This window comes from Physeter macrocephalus, chromosome 16, assembly GCF_002837175.3.
Source record: "Physeter macrocephalus isolate SW-GA chromosome 16, ASM283717v5, whole genome shotgun sequence".
Taxonomy (NCBI): Eukaryota; Metazoa; Chordata; class Mammalia; order Artiodactyla; family Physeteridae; genus Physeter; species Physeter macrocephalus.
Window position 1 is genome coordinate 24,014,812 of NC_041229.1, and position 16,840 is coordinate 24,031,651.

At 37.2% G+C, this 16,840-nt stretch overlaps 2 protein-coding genes across 12 annotated transcripts in view; one reads left to right on the forward strand and one right to left on the reverse strand.

Annotated features, from left to right (window-relative positions):
* Positions 1-5,699, reverse strand: part of ATM (ATM serine/threonine kinase) — a 139,292-nt gene extending 133,593 nt beyond the window's left edge. For 7 of the 9 annotated variants that reach the window (XM_007110689.3, XM_028500940.1, XM_024117370.2 and 4 more), the window contains exons 1-4: positions 5,006-5,611; positions 1,697-1,795; positions 1,501-1,613; positions 68-213 (exon numbers count right to left, since the gene is read on the reverse strand). In XM_007110689.3, the coding sequence (XP_007110751.2) occupies positions 68-213; positions 1,501-1,613; positions 1,697-1,768 (331 nt within the window). In that variant the 5' untranslated portion in view covers positions 1,769-1,795; positions 5,006-5,611. The other 2 variants (XM_028500941.1, XM_007110688.3) reach the window with 2 other exon arrangements.
* Positions 5,700-6,035: 336 nt separating this feature from the next.
* NPAT (nuclear protein, coactivator of histone transcription) overlaps positions 6,036-16,840 on the forward strand; it is a 62,288-nt gene continuing 51,483 nt past the window's right edge. For all 3 annotated transcript variants that reach the window (XM_028501023.2, XM_007110692.4, XM_007110691.4), the window contains exon 1: positions 6,036-6,190. In XM_028501023.2, coding sequence (XP_028356824.1) covers positions 6,154-6,190 — 37 coding nt within the window. In that variant the 5' untranslated portion in view covers positions 6,036-6,153. The remainder of the gene's footprint in view (positions 6,191-16,840) is intronic.

Genomic DNA, 16,840 nt, shown 5'->3' on the forward strand with positions numbered 1-16,840 from the left:
TTTATCTCACCATATTCAGACCAAACTCATGTAACAATAATCTATTAAGCCAAGTAACAGCACTTACTTTTATTTGCACATTTGATGAAGTATTTGACTAAGCTACTGATTTCTTGCATCTTTTTCTGCCTGGTGGCTTGTGTTGAGGTTGATACATTTGGTTTTGCTGTTCTCAGACATTCCGTTTCTTTCTGAATATATTTCTGTAAAACTCTTCAAGAAAGTGCAATGTAATTTCAGAAACTCATTAAATACTTAAATTATTATGATAGTTTCAAAAAGTCCTTCATGCCATCATAAAGAGCACTGTTTAAACCACATTGCTTCAATCAATGTACCAGCTAAACAAAACAATTACATTTCTTTTTTAAGGCCTAAGTCCTCAGCACCAATTTAAAGTCTGGCCTGCAAAGCTCTTAATCTGTAACCTCCAGGATTTTCTATTGTTTTCCTGCCTGCTTTCTCATTTTATCACTAAAAGCTTGCAATGCTATCAGGGGCTCTCAATTCTTTCTCACCTCTTTCTGTTATTCTGTACATGACCTATCTCTTTCCTAGGCAGTTGGTAATGTCTCTAGCCTTTAAGTGAAGCCTGCCTATAAGATATTCATGATTAGCTGGGTACGTCAGGTGCATATTTGGCCTACATGATCAGCTTACGCAAAACAGTATTTACCTTTAGATAACTGTATTTGTGGTATTTGAAATAAAGTAAGTAACCAGAGGAAAAGAAGTATATATTTTTCATGTTACCTACAATGATATCTGCAATGGTCTATCTAGTACCAAATAAGAGCTAAAAAATAAAATAGATTATCTGTTCTAAACATTCAAAAACAAGTAAATACTCATATTTCCCCTTGACTGAAAATGTTCTTTCAAGTTTATCAGTATTCTACATTAATTTAAAATATGTTATTCATCTTTCCTAAGTCTTACAATCTATTTCTAGTTATAAATGGACTTCATAATTGAAAATTATGTCTTAATGTAAAAAGCATCAATTCTGTTTGCCACTCCAGTTCAGCAATGAATTGTGGCTCTCCAATGCCAGAGTTTTGTGTTTGTTAACTGCATTCATATAGTTTTTCTAAAATTCCTTTTTGCTTTTTTATTATAGTTTAACATACGGCAGTTACTTAGAGCAATATTTAGACGTCAAAGTAACCAATAAAGGACTTGATATAACTTAATTTTATGCTCTAATTTGAAATAAAGTCTTATGAATGAACTGGTATGAAAGAAATTCTCTCTAATCTTGAGTGAAATATGTCTAAGACATTTTATTGAACAAATGATTCAAAAATTTTAACTTTTTCTACATGAACATCCTTTAAAAATTATGTTTCAGATAAATATTGAGCGCCAATTTCCTATGCAAGGCACAATGGTACACAGAGAGCAAAGATAAATTAGACCTACATACACAAAAAAATATCACAAGAGAAATAAAAATGAAAAAGAAAAATAAAGACAGTAAAAAAAATTAGAATGGAATACCTAAAAACAGCATCCCAATTCAAATATTTCCCTTGTTTGGAATCTGAATGCTGATCTAAATGTTGAACAGTTTCAGGATCTTGAATCAGGCGCTTAAATTTCTCAACCTCTTTCTGAAAATGAAAAAAGAACAAAATAATGCGTTACCAATCATACACTTGTTTCAAGGAAAGGTTAAATTTAAGTAATTTACTACCCTTCGTTCTGTAGCTCTATCATGTTCTAGTTGACGGCAGCAAATAAGCAGATCATTAAGTGCTAGACTCATGATTCAGAATTTCAGAAAACACATCATCTGTAAAAAAAAATATATACATATGTAAAATTATTTCAGACTGTGGTATTAATATATAGTTAGATCTAACTGTATAGCTAGAGGCATACTATAATGCCAATGATTTTTCTTAATACTTCCATATTTAAATGAGATTTTCTTAGAATATATCAAAACAAAGCCTTAACATGAAAATGTGTGTGGAATGTGTAGCAGGATAAAAATAAGTAATGTATAATTTACTTTATTTTTCTGAGACCTCTTCTAAGAAGAGGATCTCTTAGAGGAGAGACATTTTCTTCTTCTAAGAAAGATGACATTTAAATTGAAATATAAAAGATGGGAAAAAAGGCAGCCAGGCAAATAAGGAAAAGAGTACTTAAGGATTTAACACTGTCTGAACGATTTAAAAGGACCCTTTCTTATATGCAGTGACTTGCCACTTTCCTGAGCCAAAAGCTTTAATTGCTTATGCTTTGGAATGGATATGTAAGAGGTTATCAGAGCTAGTAAGCCTCCTAGCACTTACATCTCAACTGGCTTTATGGTTCTCATTTAATACATAAAAATAGGAGGAAAATGATATTATTGTTATAAAAGGAAATGAAGGAAATTATATGCTATAGTGATATACCTTGCAAATGTCAAAGGTCAACTACATTTTACTATGTCTTAATGCCATTGCAGTAGACCTCCTCCTTTTAGATTTTCTGGTATAATCCAACCTTCCTTTGATACACTTAAAAAAAAAATCTTTCAAGAAAAGCATTGTTTTAGTATTTCTGAGCCTTTTTACAAAGAAGCTTCATTGTTGTTACTATAAATGTTTATAAACAAGGAAAAAATGTACATCTGTCTATTATATATACACTACATATATATCTCAAAAGGAAAAAAAGGTGGGCCTTTGCCTTTGCCTTTCCCCATCCATCCACATAAATTCTACTCAATCTTTCAAGATCAAGTATATTACTCTGCCCCTGCTTAATCTCACAGAATCTTAAAATTGGAAGGAACTAAGAGACCATGTCCAATCTTCCTACAAAGGAAGAAATCTCTCCAACAAAATTATTGCCCTCTCTTTAAACACTCTCACTTAGAACAAACTTCCTAATAAGACTACCTATTTTATTGGCAGATAGCTCTAATTCTCGTCTCCATTTATATCCATAAGTTGTTCTGATTCCTTTACCCCTATAACAACCTCCTTTTCTATGCTGTAGAATACAGGTCATTATTTATTTGATTGCCTTTTTCATTTGATTGTATACCTCTTGAAGGCAAGGACTGTCGTTTTTATTTTTCCATTCCTTATAGTTGTATCTAGAACTCCTCTCCCTTCTTGCTCAATCTTAGTTTAAAGGCTTCCTGAGTCAATAAGGAAAATAAAATTGGGATTCTAACCAATGAAAACACCCTAGCAATATCCAAAGAACCATAAAGGCAGGCACCTATATTCTTAATATGTTATTTGCAGTGTGAAAAAAATCCATGTTTACTGAACATGTGACACTTCCAAGAAGTGACAGCCCTAAACTTTTTTTTTAAGCTGTGGCTTTTCTGAACTTGCTTCTCCCCCTATCCAATTCTCAGAGACTGATTACTTTCAAGAAAACAAAACAGTTCAGCATTATCTACATAAACAGGAAATGTTCATTCACTGCGACAAGCAACAATACTTACTGGGCAACTACTGTGTTCGAGGTACTATGTTAGGGGTAGTTAGACACATAATGAACTAAATAGACACAAATCCTACCCTCATGCAGTCATGACTAGTGGGGAAGAGTGACAATAAACAAGTACACTGATAAATCAATGCATAATTCCAAATTGTGATATATGACTCAAAGGAAGCAAATACACAATAGCAATGGAAAGGATCACTTTTTATAAACTATCAAGGAAGATGTATCAGAGGTGGTTACAATAAAGCCAAGATCTGAATGAACTGGTGCCAATCATAGAAAGAGTTAAAGGACCAACAACTTACAAAAGGAAACTAGCACAGCCAAAGGGTCCCAAGATAGAAAAATGCAAAGTATGTTGGAGGAACTGAAAGATGGCCAGAGGAACTAGAGTAGACAGGCAGAGTAAGAGTGTCACCAGATAAAGTTGAATTCAATTAATACATTAATCCACAACGATTTAGGTTCCACTCCCAACCATGCAACTGGCATGATACATGTTTCCTAAGTAACAGCTTCTGAATTGGCAAATCCGTTGTTCCTTTTCGGATCTCAACCAAGTTTGGTCCCTTTGCAGAATTTGACAATGATGCTTATATACCATCTTCCTAGATCTAATTCTGCCTGTAGCATGCCATTCTTTTCTAACGGTAAGAGTGTGGAGTCTGTGGTCAGATTGTACTAGTTCATAACCTTGTCCTGCCACTTACAAGCTGTATAACCTTGGGCATGTTAGCTAATCTCTCTAAACCTCCGTCTTCTCAATGATAAAATGAAAAACAATACTAGAACTGAACTAGATCTTCAAGAGTTATTGTAAGGATTCGTGTCCATGTTTGACACAGTGCCTGGGACATAGAAATTGCTCAATAAACGTTAGCAATTATCATTATTCCCTTCCTTTCTGTTTCACAAGTCTCTTTTGATGGTTCTTTTTCCACCCATACCTGAAAGAACATCCTTGTCTCCTTACTTCTCACTGTATGTTCTCACAGTAGGATCTCATCCATTCCTATGACTTCAACACGTGAAAAATGCCCAAATCTATTTCATTCAGGGCAGGACCTCACTCCTGAGCTTCAGGAAGCTTTTACACGTTGTGCCTTTATATGCGTTTTCCCTTCTGTCTAGAAGGTTCCTATGATCCTCCAGGACAATTTAACACTGCAAGGTCTCACCGCAAACAGAATTGATTCTCCCAGGCTAAGTTTCTACAGAACCTCATCCACTCCTCTACCACCACAATCCTCTTCTATCACATTTTCTTTTTTGTTGTTGTTGTTTTTGTTTTTTTTTGTGTGTGTGTGTGGTATGCGGCCTCCCTCTGCTGTGGCCTCTCCCGTTGCGGAGCACAGGCTCCGGACGCGCAGGCCCAGCGGCCATGGCTCACGGGCCCAGCCGCTCCGCGGCATGTGGGATCCTCCCAGACCGGGGCGCGAACCCGGTTCCCCTGCATCGGCAGGCGGACGCGCAACCACTGCGCCACCAGGGAAGCCCCCACATTTTCATTCTTAATTCTAATAGTCTTGTTACTTTTCTGTACCTGGTAAAAGCAGCCACCAACGCTCTTGCGTGCTCACCACAGGACAGGATTATCACAAGGAAGACAGTACAGAGACTCGGTCACACAGCTAGCTGACTCGAACTCCGGCGGTGTGATACCAAAGCCCATGCTCTTAATCACGAGACTGTAGTTTAAGCCCAAACAAATTGCTCGCTGATTAAAACTACTAATTATGAGAGGGGAGAAAAAGATGATTACTTAAGCCATCTAGTTACATATGGACACGGGAAGGGTACGCGCACGAAGGTTCAATTCTGGGCATTAAGAAGTAGGTTCAAGGCTAAGTCAGCTGGAGCAGGAAGGGTGGGCGGACGAGAGCGATAAAGACAGTGGGCTGGGCAAGATGAGGTGAAGAGAGGAGTAGAGGGCCGCTCTAGAGGAGTGAGTCTGAGGCCAGGACTGAACGGCTCAGATACGACCGAATTCCCCAACGCAGAAGCCACTGCGCCGCTTCCGCGCCCCTACCGCTGGACTCGGATAGCCAAGGCGGAATCTCTGGAAGCGGCGATGGCCGAAGCCTAGAATCCCGCTCAACTCGACTCCCTCACGGGCCGAGCCTACTGTCCACGAACTATTCCGGCTTCCGGATCAAACCTGGCGTGACCGCGCAGCGTGCGTCTCCGTAGGAAGCAGTAAGGCAGACGGGCGACCAGACACTGTCTGCCCATGCGCGCCAAACGCTACAAGCTCTCACCTCCCCTCACTCTCACCCCCAAAACAACAGGCTCATCTTAGGAAACGCGCCTGCTCCCTGCCCGCCAATGGCGTGCGACCGCTGCGTTCGCCGCTCTCACTGCCCGCCAATGGCGTGCGACCCTGCCTTCGCCGCTCGTCTTCTAGCTCGGGCTCCGGCTCACTCGTCCAGCCTCCTCGCCCCCTTCAGCACCACCCCTCCAAATATGAGGACGGATATGACGACAGTTCGAAAGAGAACCAGGCGGGTTTCATTTCGGCGCCTTTCTTTCTCCGGCGGAAGCGATTGGCTGGCAAGGAGCTAAAGAGGAGGGACAAATCGCCGCGGGTTTAGTGCCGCCACTGGAACCGGGAGATGCGGCGCAGGAGCTGTCGCTGTGTTGGCTTTTACCTGGGTCTCGTCTCTTATTGCGGTTCCTTCTGCGGCTTCGATCATGCTGTTACCTTCGGACGTAGCCCGACTGGTATTGGGTAAGCGCCGACGCGGGAGGGAGGGGTATTGAACCAGGCTAAGGAGGACGGAAGGACCTTTGGGGTCAAAGGTTTTCCTTGGGTGGGGAAGCTTTGGGGCTTTGCCTCCCCGCCTGCAAATTCAGACTGGAGGTGAATCTTCCTCAGTCGGAGGCTCGGATGGTTTAAGCTTCTTTGTGTGTGGATGCTCCTCTCTTCCGAGGCTCCGTGGCGAGGGCAGGCTGAAGAGAAGCTCGGGGTGAAACACCTGAGGCCCGGATCCGGTGGGAAAGTCAGGCCTGCACACTTAATTAGGATCCCTGCAAGGGGAGTTGCCTACGTGATGGATGGACTGCGTTCTTCAGCCTTGGGCTCACTTTCGCGTGTCAGGGCTGGGACCGAATTAGGAAAAATAAGAACTTCCCCAGCCACCCAGCTTTGTAGAAGGACCTTCCTGACGGCCTCATAACTAACCCTTAGAACTACGAATTTGGGACAAATGGGGTGATCTTCCCTGTCTATCCCCCACCCTCCCGCAAGAAGTCGTAGAGTGTAGAGGTTTGAAATGCCAGTTGCATGCTTTAAGACAGCAGCAATTCCTGTTCTTTTGATTAGCAAGAATTTTCACAGGGGAAATGCCTTCCAGTTAAACATTTTCTAGTCCTAGTTAGTTTTTCCTCAATTTGAAAAGAATTAGTAACACTGCCAGTTGTCAGGCTGTATTGTCTGTGTGGGAAACGGGTTTTGTTGTTTTTCCCCTGAAAGAATAAAGAGGATTGTACTGCTGGGAATGAGAGCCACATAAATCTCAAAACTGGAGCCAGTGATTTACAGACATCATATGTGAATGGTAAATGGTGAACATCTGTGATAAAACTTCCCCTGGTATCCACTGCCATTACTACCATGATTTTATTGCCAGACAAATCCATTTTTTATTCCAGTTTAAGTACTCAGCCCTGTCCAAAAAAAATGGCTTTTGTGCACAGGCTCTTGATGAGCACATTTTGCAGAAAACATTAGAAGGTAATGGTTCCACCGTATGTTCTTGGAGAAAATAATGACTTAAGTTTAAACTAATATTTTGTTAATGTTTGGTTAATCTTTTGTGCACTTTATCAGAACTGAATATCAACAGTTAACCTACATCATCTAAGGAAAAAGCTAGCTATCTTGTAATTGTTATATTAATTAGACTTATATGTAAACAGATCCAAAGTAGACTTTCACAAAGTTCACAATAACATTGACATACTTTATTATGGGTAGCTGTCCTGTGCATTGTGGGATGTTTAGCAGCATCCCTGGCTTCTATCCATTAGATGCCAGCAGGACCCCAGTCCACACCCCCACCCAGTCGTGAGAATAAAAAGTGTCCAGATATTGCCAGTATGTTTCCTGGAGGGCACAAACCACTGGTCGTAAGAAAGCAGTACAATTTTCTAACTGGAATAATTTACACCAAACTTGTATTTATTCTCCACAAACCAGCTGCTCTCCTAGACTTCCTCCTTTTTTTAAAAATGAGTAAAAACTACAGAGATTGTTTCTTACCCTAAAATTCTTATTTGTCATTCACATTCCATTTTCATTGCCACCAATCCTAGCAGTATGCATCCCATTACTTCTCTTTTGGACTGTTGTAATGGCTTCTCATATGGTCTTGCAATTCATCTTATTTATTGTTACAAAAATCTGCCTAAAGCATTCACACTACACCTCCAATTCTGAAAGTTGAAAGAGTTGTGCACTTACAAAAATTTCAAGTTGTGCAAAAGAATAATACCAAAAAAAGCAAATCTCCCCACACTCACCACTCTTGCTTTTTTCATTTAGCATTATCATATCAACATGGAGATCTATGATCACACAACTTAGTGGCTTAAAATATTAACAGTTTTATTATTTGCTCATGATTATCCTCCTGTCAGTACTACCTCCCTCTCAGTACTCCTTCAGCCCCTCTCATTGTTGGCCCCTTTTCTTCATTATGTCCTTTCAGCAAATCTTTGGGTGTGTAGTATGTTCCAGGCACTGTGCCAAATGCTAAAAATAAGAGTTCTCCCCTTAGAGTTTACATAATTGGGTTTTTTACCCTTACCCACACACACCAAAACATTTTCCTAGACCCTACCTCACATTCTATCTAATGCTCTATCTATGTCACCCTTTCACACGTCAGATTTATTCAAAGAATAAGCTCTACTTAGTTGCTCTATTTCCTCACTTAGCTTTCATTCTTCAGCATACTGTGCTAACTTTCGTACCTCAGTACTCCGCTTAAATAGCCCTTGCTACTCTGCTGCATCCAGCTGTTTCCTTGCTGGAATTTCTTTAAATATTGTATAGGCCAAACTACATCAAAGTGTTGTTTGTTGCCTCTGGGCCACTAGTTTTGGTTTTATTAGTATGTCATACAAGGTGCTCTGTGGAACTGATCCTACCCATCTCTCTTGCTTGATCTCAACTTCTCAACATAGGCCCTATGCTCCAGGCATACCAAACAACTTGCAGTTTCTCCAAATACTCTTCTTATGTATTTTGTTCTCTCTGCCTGCAATGTTTTTCTCCCCGTCTTCCTAGTACACTTGTATTCAAGGTTCAGGTCAATTGTAATCTCTCAAACTTTTTCCAGCAGATACAGTTAGTACTTTCTCCTTACATGCTCTCATGGCATTGTGGATTACTTCTGTCATATTCTTACCATGTTTTATTGTAACTTTGTGTTTACTTACTTTTTTTTTTTCGTAAAATAAACATAACAAAATTTAACCATTTTTACAGTTCTGTGGCATTAAGTACAATCACATTGTTCTGTAACCATCACCATCATTCACCTATAGAACTTCACCTTACCAAAATGAAACTTACTTTTTTGTCCTATTTAGTATTCTTAATCTGGGATAAATGGACAGGCTTCAAGAGTTCTATGAGCCCCCAGACTATCTATAAAACTTAATGTATAGGTGGGGCATTTTTTTATGGGTAAAGTATCCAGAACTTTATTTAGATTCCCAAATAGGTTTGTTCCTTTCTGTGTGGGTCAGCATCCATTCAGAAAAACTGAAAGTAATCTGAGTATTTAACATGGAGGGATTTAATGAGGGAATTGGTTATACTGGTGATAGAAAAGCTAAGACAAGCTGCTTACATGAGCCAGCTCAGAGAGTAGCAACAGCAGGAAACCACTCTGATAATCAGTAAGACAAGGAGAGATGAACCCCAGAGGCTGGTTTCACTGTGGAAGCTGGAAGGTAGACTTGTCTGGTGTGGGAGCAGTAGTAGAGGAGATTCTACCATGGCAAAGAGGAAATGGGGGAAAAAATCATGGCTGCTTCTGACTGCCCTCCAATCTCCAACTGGTGCTTCCCATTGATTGAACCCAACCAGAAGCTAGCTGACATGGAGCCCAGGAAATTGCCTGCAGGGGCTCAGGTTCCCTGTCCTACAGGGCAGAGCAGGGGAAACAGGAAGAGTAGATTTGAAGGCAAACAACCAGGACTGGCATACCTCCAAAAGTTGAAGAGCCACTGGTTCTATTCACATTTATATCACTAAGACATAGATATTTAATAAATTTTTACAGAATTGTAGCTGTGATCATGACCTTCCCCTTTGTACTGAATAATATGTCATTTTTTGCAGATTCTGTTATTTATTCATAATAATATGTCATTGCTGACATTTACAACATTTTATGGTCCTTACCCATTCTGTCTTTTCAGCTGTATTTCCAACTGTTCTCCATCATATACCTCGTGCTTCATCCAAACCACATGCTTCATCCAAACTGGGCATGTTCTTCAAACATGCTCCATATGTGCTTTCCATCACCTTCATTGGGATTCCCCTACTGTCCCTCAAGATTTGTCTCCTCCTTGAAACATGCATAGTATTCCCCAGTCTGTTAATACTTTCTCTAGCCCCTATGAAGTAAGTCCAATTGTCTTACCACCTTTCCTTGTATTACAGTTATTTGCATATATATCTTTTGGGTCCTTGTAGATTATAGCTTCTTTATCAAGAGATTTTCTTTGTTATTTGTGGATCTAGTAATATAAAGCACTGCAAGTTAAGTCTTCCCAAGAATTATTTACATTTTTTAAAGCTCTTAAACTGATATTTGGGGGAAATTATTAGAATATGTGAAGGAAATATTTTCAGGTAGGGGGGTTTGCTGTCTCTTGCTTTCTCCATAAGGTGTATCTCTCTTTATCTTTCCGTCTCTATAAATAGGAAGAAGAGAGGGCAGACTGTTGGCATTGTAGGTCCTAAAATTCAAAAACCCTAGATATAGCTAGGATTTTGTCTTTCCTTCTCTTTTTCAATTATGTTTTCCCTTCAGTCTATTTTGTTACTCATTACTACCTCCACTGAAAAGAAGGCAGAAGACAATATTAAGAAAAAAGGACATTCAAATTACCTATTTGAACATTGTTCAGTAAGTTTACACAAAAGATGTAGTTATTTTATTTTAAAGATTTTTTTAAGGAATAAAAAGGAGAAACAAATTAAACTACTTTTGATTGAAGAGTAACTATTTGTATTATTGTAATAAAAGATAATTGGCAAAAAAAAAAAAAAAAAGATAATTGGCCCCTATTGTGTATTTTCATTGTAACATTTTAGATTTAGAATAATTTGTACCTAAAATTTCCCCCATTATTCTGATTGAGAATTGGTTACAATCAGGTACTTAATGATAAATAAGCTTTTCGTAGGCAAATAACTGGTTAACTGTAAGTGTAATAATAAATGAGCATGAAAGCAGTCAACTGTTGCTTTACCACATTACTTTGGAACTTCCCAGACAAAAGTAAAGCAGAATACATCAAGTCTAATCCAAAATGGGAATTCTAGATAGCCCAAAGGTGGGCATTTTTTTTGAGAGCAGAAAAGATATATCAGATATTGCTATTTAAAAATGTATCATAACTTTTAAACACTTGTAGAAGCAATCTAGCCTTTTAACAAAGCCTTTTCTCAAATGTATACTATACAAAAGTATAATATCTTACGAGAAGCCAAAAACTATCTGGTCTTCGGTGATTCCTTTTTATTTTTTTGGCTGCGCCGCTAATTCCCTGACCCTCGGCAGTGAAAGCACGGAGTCCTAACCACTGGACCACCAGGGAATTACCACCATATTTTTCTAGAAAGCTTAACTGCATATCACTATATTCTGTCTTGGGCAGCGTTTCTCAACCTTTATTTCGTTATCATACCCTTAGGAAGTATTTTTAGACTTTTTTTCCCCTAATTGCTCCTTGCATGAGATTTTAATGTTACAGATATACTGTTTATATATTGTATGTATATCTGTGATTTATGCATAAAAAGAGTTATATTTTATTCATTCCCCTTCCTCACCAGTACCAATTTTCACCCTCTTGGGGCTATGTCATTCTTTTTGAGAATACTTGGTCTAGAAAAAAGCAAATCCACTTTAAGGAATTAGATTTCATACCACCAGCTGTTAGAAGTCCCAAGTGGTTATCAATATATCTGGGTGATTAGTACTTTTGAAACTTTCTACTGTGAAAAGAAACTGTTTGGGGTCTTCAATTTAAATCTTGAAGCATGTAAAGAAAAAGCTCCAACTGCCTGATTCCATGAATGATTCTAGTGATTTATAGAGATTTAAAATTCTAACTTCATGAAATCCTAGTGGCAGCTGACTTACTTATTCCAAATAATGTAACTGTTAGAAAGCCAGTCATAAAAAAATGATTTCTTTTCAGCTGGCTATAGTTTTATTGGGGTTTATATTGGGTTGTTTATTTGTGAAAAATGAAAAAACAAGGAAAATAGCAATCTATCTTTGATCCACGTTTGAAGGTGATTTTATATTTTCAGTGAAGGGGATATTGAAGTGGTAGTATCTGAAATGAAAGGTTTCTTCTGATTTCTAAATGCTTTCTCACACTCCAAACGACAATGTCTCTGGTTGTTGTTTTTTTGTGTGTGTGTATGTTTCTCCCTGTAGCATTGATTAGCAAGAGGTTGGAAAACTGATTCATCAACTATGAGTACAAACTGGTGAATTGGTTCCCAAATCCCAGGTAGGGCATTCCCTAAAATGGGATGACAATTTCCTTGCCCTTTCTTTTTTATAATGCTCGTATATAATAACTTTGTAGGCCCTCTCAATTTTTTGACTTGAAGGGCCTGGTTGAAGATATCATTCCAGGTGAAGAGGGTAGACCTTTATAATTTTAAAGTTGGAAAAGACCTTAGTAATAATTGCCTTAGTAGTTATTAACTATTATACCAACACTGAGGTAAATATACTACAAAGGGAATCTAGTATCCGGTAGTAGGATTTCGGTACATAGAGAATTCAAAAAAAGATTCTCTGAGGAAGTGATAATTACAGTAGACCTGAAGAATGAGTTGGAAGTAGCTAGGCTAAGAAAAGTTAAGTTGTCCAAGCAAAGGCAATAAAGTATACAGTAGCCTTGAAATAAGAGCGTTCATGTATTGAGAACATGCTCAACATCACTAATTATTAAATAGAAATCAAAACTACAATGAAGTACCACCTCACATCAGTCAGAATGGCCATATTAAAAAGTCTACAAATAACAAAAGTTGGAGAGGGTGTGGAAAAAGGGGAACCCTCCTACACTGTTGGTGAGAATATAAGTTGGTGCAGCCACTATGGAAAACAGTATGGAGGTTCCTCAACTAAAATTAAAGTTGCCATATGATCCAGTAGTCCCACTCCTGGGCATATAAACAGACAAAACGATAATTCAAAAAGATACATGCACCCGTATGTTCACAGCAGCACTATTCACAATAGCCAAGACATGGAAACAACCTAAATGTCCATCAACAGATGACTGGATAAAGAAGATGTGGTACATATATACAATGGAATATTACTCAGCCATAAAAAATGTATGAAATAATGCCATTTGCAGTGACATGGATGGACCTAGAAACTGTCATACAGAGGGAAGTAGTCAGAAAGATAAAGACAAATATATAATATCACTTATATGTGGAATCTAGAAAAATGATACAGATGAACTTATTTGCAAAGCAGAAATAGAGTCACAGATGTAGAAAACAAACTTATGGATACCAAGGGAGGAAGCAGGGGTGGGGTAAACTGGGAGGCTGGGATTGACATATATACACTACTATGTATAAAATAGATAACTAACATAGGATATCACTTATATGTGGAATCTAAAATATGACACAAATGAACCTATTTACAAAACAGAAAAACTCTCAGACAGAGAACAGACTTGTGGTTGCAGTGGGGAGGAGGGGATGGATTGGGAGATTGTTGTATAAACAACAAGGTGCTACCATACAGCACAGGGAACTCTATTCAATATCCTGTGATAACCATAACGGAAAAGAATGTTTTAAATGTGTGTGTGTGTGTGTGTGTGTGTGTGTGTGTGTGTATTTATTTATATATAACTGAATCACTTTGCTGTACAGCAGAAATTAACATTGTAAATCAACTATATTTCAATTTTTAAAAAAAGCATTCATGTATTTGTGGAATTGAAAAAAGAATGTTTTAAAGAATGTTTTAAATGTGTGTGTGTGTGTGTGTGTGTGTGTGTGTGTGTGTATTTATTTATATATAACTGAATCACTTTGCTGTACAGCAGAAATTAACATTGTAAATCAACTATATTTCAATTTTTAAAAAAAGCATTCATGTATTTGTGGAATTGAAAGACCAGTTTGGCTAGGAAAAACGGAATTACAAGACATAAGGCTAAAGAGGAAATTAAGATATAAAACAAGTAGAGCCTCATATGACATATTAAGAATATAGGATTTTTTTCTCATTGAGATATAATTCACATACCACAAAGTGTAAATTTCAGTAGTTTTTAGTACATGTTGTGCTAGCATCACCATTATCTTAATTCCAGAACATTTTATCACCCCAGAAAGAAACGCCATATTCATTAACAGTCACTCCCAATTTCTCCCTTTTCCCATCTTCTGGCAACTAGTAATCTACTTTCTGTCTATAGATTTGCCTATTCTGGACATTTCATGTAAATATGATTATACAGCATGTGGCCTTTTGTGTCTGACTTCTTGAACTTACCAGTGTTTTCAAGATTCATCAATGTTTCAACAAATATAGATAGTTAATTCCTTCTTATGACTGAATAATATTCTGTTGTATGGATATACCACATTTTGTTTGTCCATTGATGAACAGTAGGTTGTTTCCACTTAGGGGCTATTATTAAAAATGCTGCTGTGAACATTTGTGTACAAGTTTTGTTTGGGCATATGATTTCAGTTCCCTTAGACATATTCCTAGGAGTGGAATAGCTTGGTTGTATGGTAATTCTATGTTTACTATTTTTGAGAACTTAACATATGGTTTTCAAAAGTGGCTGTACCATTTTATGTTCCCACCAGCAATATATGAGGTTTCCAATTTCTCCACATTTTTGCCAATACTAACTACTGTCTGTCTTTTAATTCTAGGTATCCTAATGGGTATGAATTAGTATATCTCATGGTGCTTTTGCTCTTACATTTTCCTAATGACCAATGAAGTTGAGCCTCTTTTCATGTGCTTATTAGCAGTTTGTGTATCTTCTTTGGAGAAAGGTCTGTTCAGATCTTTTGTGCATTTTTTAATTGGGTTATTTGTCTTGTTATTATTGTCTTACAGAGTTTTTTTAATATAGTCTTGATTCTGGTCCCTTATCAGATATATGATTTGCAAATACTTTCTTCCATTTTATTGGTTGTCTTTTCACTTTCTTGATAGTATCTTTGGAAGTACAAAACTTTTTAATTTTGATAAAGTTCAATTTATTTTTTTCTTTGGTTGCTTATTCTTTAGATGCCATATGTAAGAAACCATTGTCTAATCCAAGGTCAAAAAAATTTACACCTGATTTTTTTCTAAAAGTTATAATTTTAGCTCTAATATTTAGGTCTTTGATTCATTTTGAGTTACTTTTTGTATTTAGCATGAAGAAAGGGTCCAACTTCAATTTTTTGCAGGTTGCTATCCAGTTGTCCCAGCACCAGTTGTGAAAAGACTATTCTTTCCCCCATTGAAGTGGTGTGGTACTTTTCTAAAAAATCAATTGACCATAAAAGCTTAGACTGTTAATTCTGTTCAACTGATCTACATGTCTATGCTTATGCCAGTACACACTTATCTTGATTATTATAGCTTTGTAATATGTTTTGAAATAGGTAAATGTGAGTCCTCCAGTTTTTTTGTTTTCGAAATTGTTTTGCTACTCTGTGTCCCTTGTATTTCCTTACAAATTTTAGGATCAGTTTATTAATTTCTGCAAAAAAGGCAGGTGGGGTTTTGATAGGGATTGTGTTGTGTGTGTAGGTCAACTTCGGGAGTATTGATATTCTTCGGGTCCATGAACCCAAGATATCTTCCCATTTATTTAGTCTTATTTAACATCTTTCAATGTTTTTTAGTTTTTAGTGTAGTCTTATTTTGTTAAACTTATTTCTAAGTATTCTTTTTAATGCTATTTTAAATAGAATTGTTTTCTTAATTTCATTTTTGGATTGTTCATTGCAAGTGTATAGATATACAGTTGATTCCTGTGTGTGCATCTTGTATCCTACAGCCTTGCTGAAGTCATTTAAAATTTTCTATATGTGACATCATGTCATCTGGAAACAGAGGACTGACTTTTGGTTTCATTGATTTTTCTCTATTTTTTAACTCTCTATTTCTTTTTTTTTTTCTCTCTCTAATATCCATTATTTCCTTCCCTCTGCTTCGTTTGGGTTTAGTTTGCTCTATTTCTAGTTTCTTAAAGTGCAAGGATAGGTTATGGATTTGAGATCTTTCATCTTTTTAATACAGGTATTTATAGCTATAAGTATACAAATAAGCAATGCTTTAGCTGTATCCCATAAGTTTTGGTATGTTGTATTTTTGTTTGCATTTATCTTAAAATATTTTCTACTTATTTATGTATTCTTTGACCCTTTGATTATTTAGGAGAGTGTTTAATTTCCACATATTTGTGAATTTCCCATTGTTTCTGATTTCTCATTTCATTCCATACTCAGTAGGATTTCAGTCTTTTTTCATTTATTAAAGACAGGGCAATTAGGAGAGAAATTGAAATAACAAGCATCCAGATTGGAAAGGAAAGAGTCAGATATCTCTATTTTCAGATTAGATGATGTCTTGCCCAGGCTAGAACTTTCAGTACAATGTTGCATAGAAGTGGCAAGAGCAGACATCTTTGTCTTGTCCTTCATCTTGTGGGGAAAGCTTTGAGTCTTTCACCATTGAATATAATGTTCACTTGTCTTAATGTCCACTTTGTCTAATACTGGTGTAGCCTCTCCAGCTGTCATTAGGTTACTGTCTGGATGGTGTATCTTTTTCCATCCTTCTATTTTCAACTAATTTGTGTCTTTAAAGTATGTCTATTGTCAAGAACATATAGTTGGATCATATTTTTATTCATTTTGTGAGTCTCTGCCTTTTAATTAGGTGCTTAATCCGTTGCCATTAAATGTAATTACTGATTAGGTGTGGATTTTGTCTGCCATTTAATTATTTGTAGTCTATGCATCTTTTTTTTTCTTTACCATCTTTTTTGGAGTATAACTGTTTTACAATGGTGTGTTAGTTTCTGCTTTATAACAAAGTGAATCAGTTATACGTATACACAT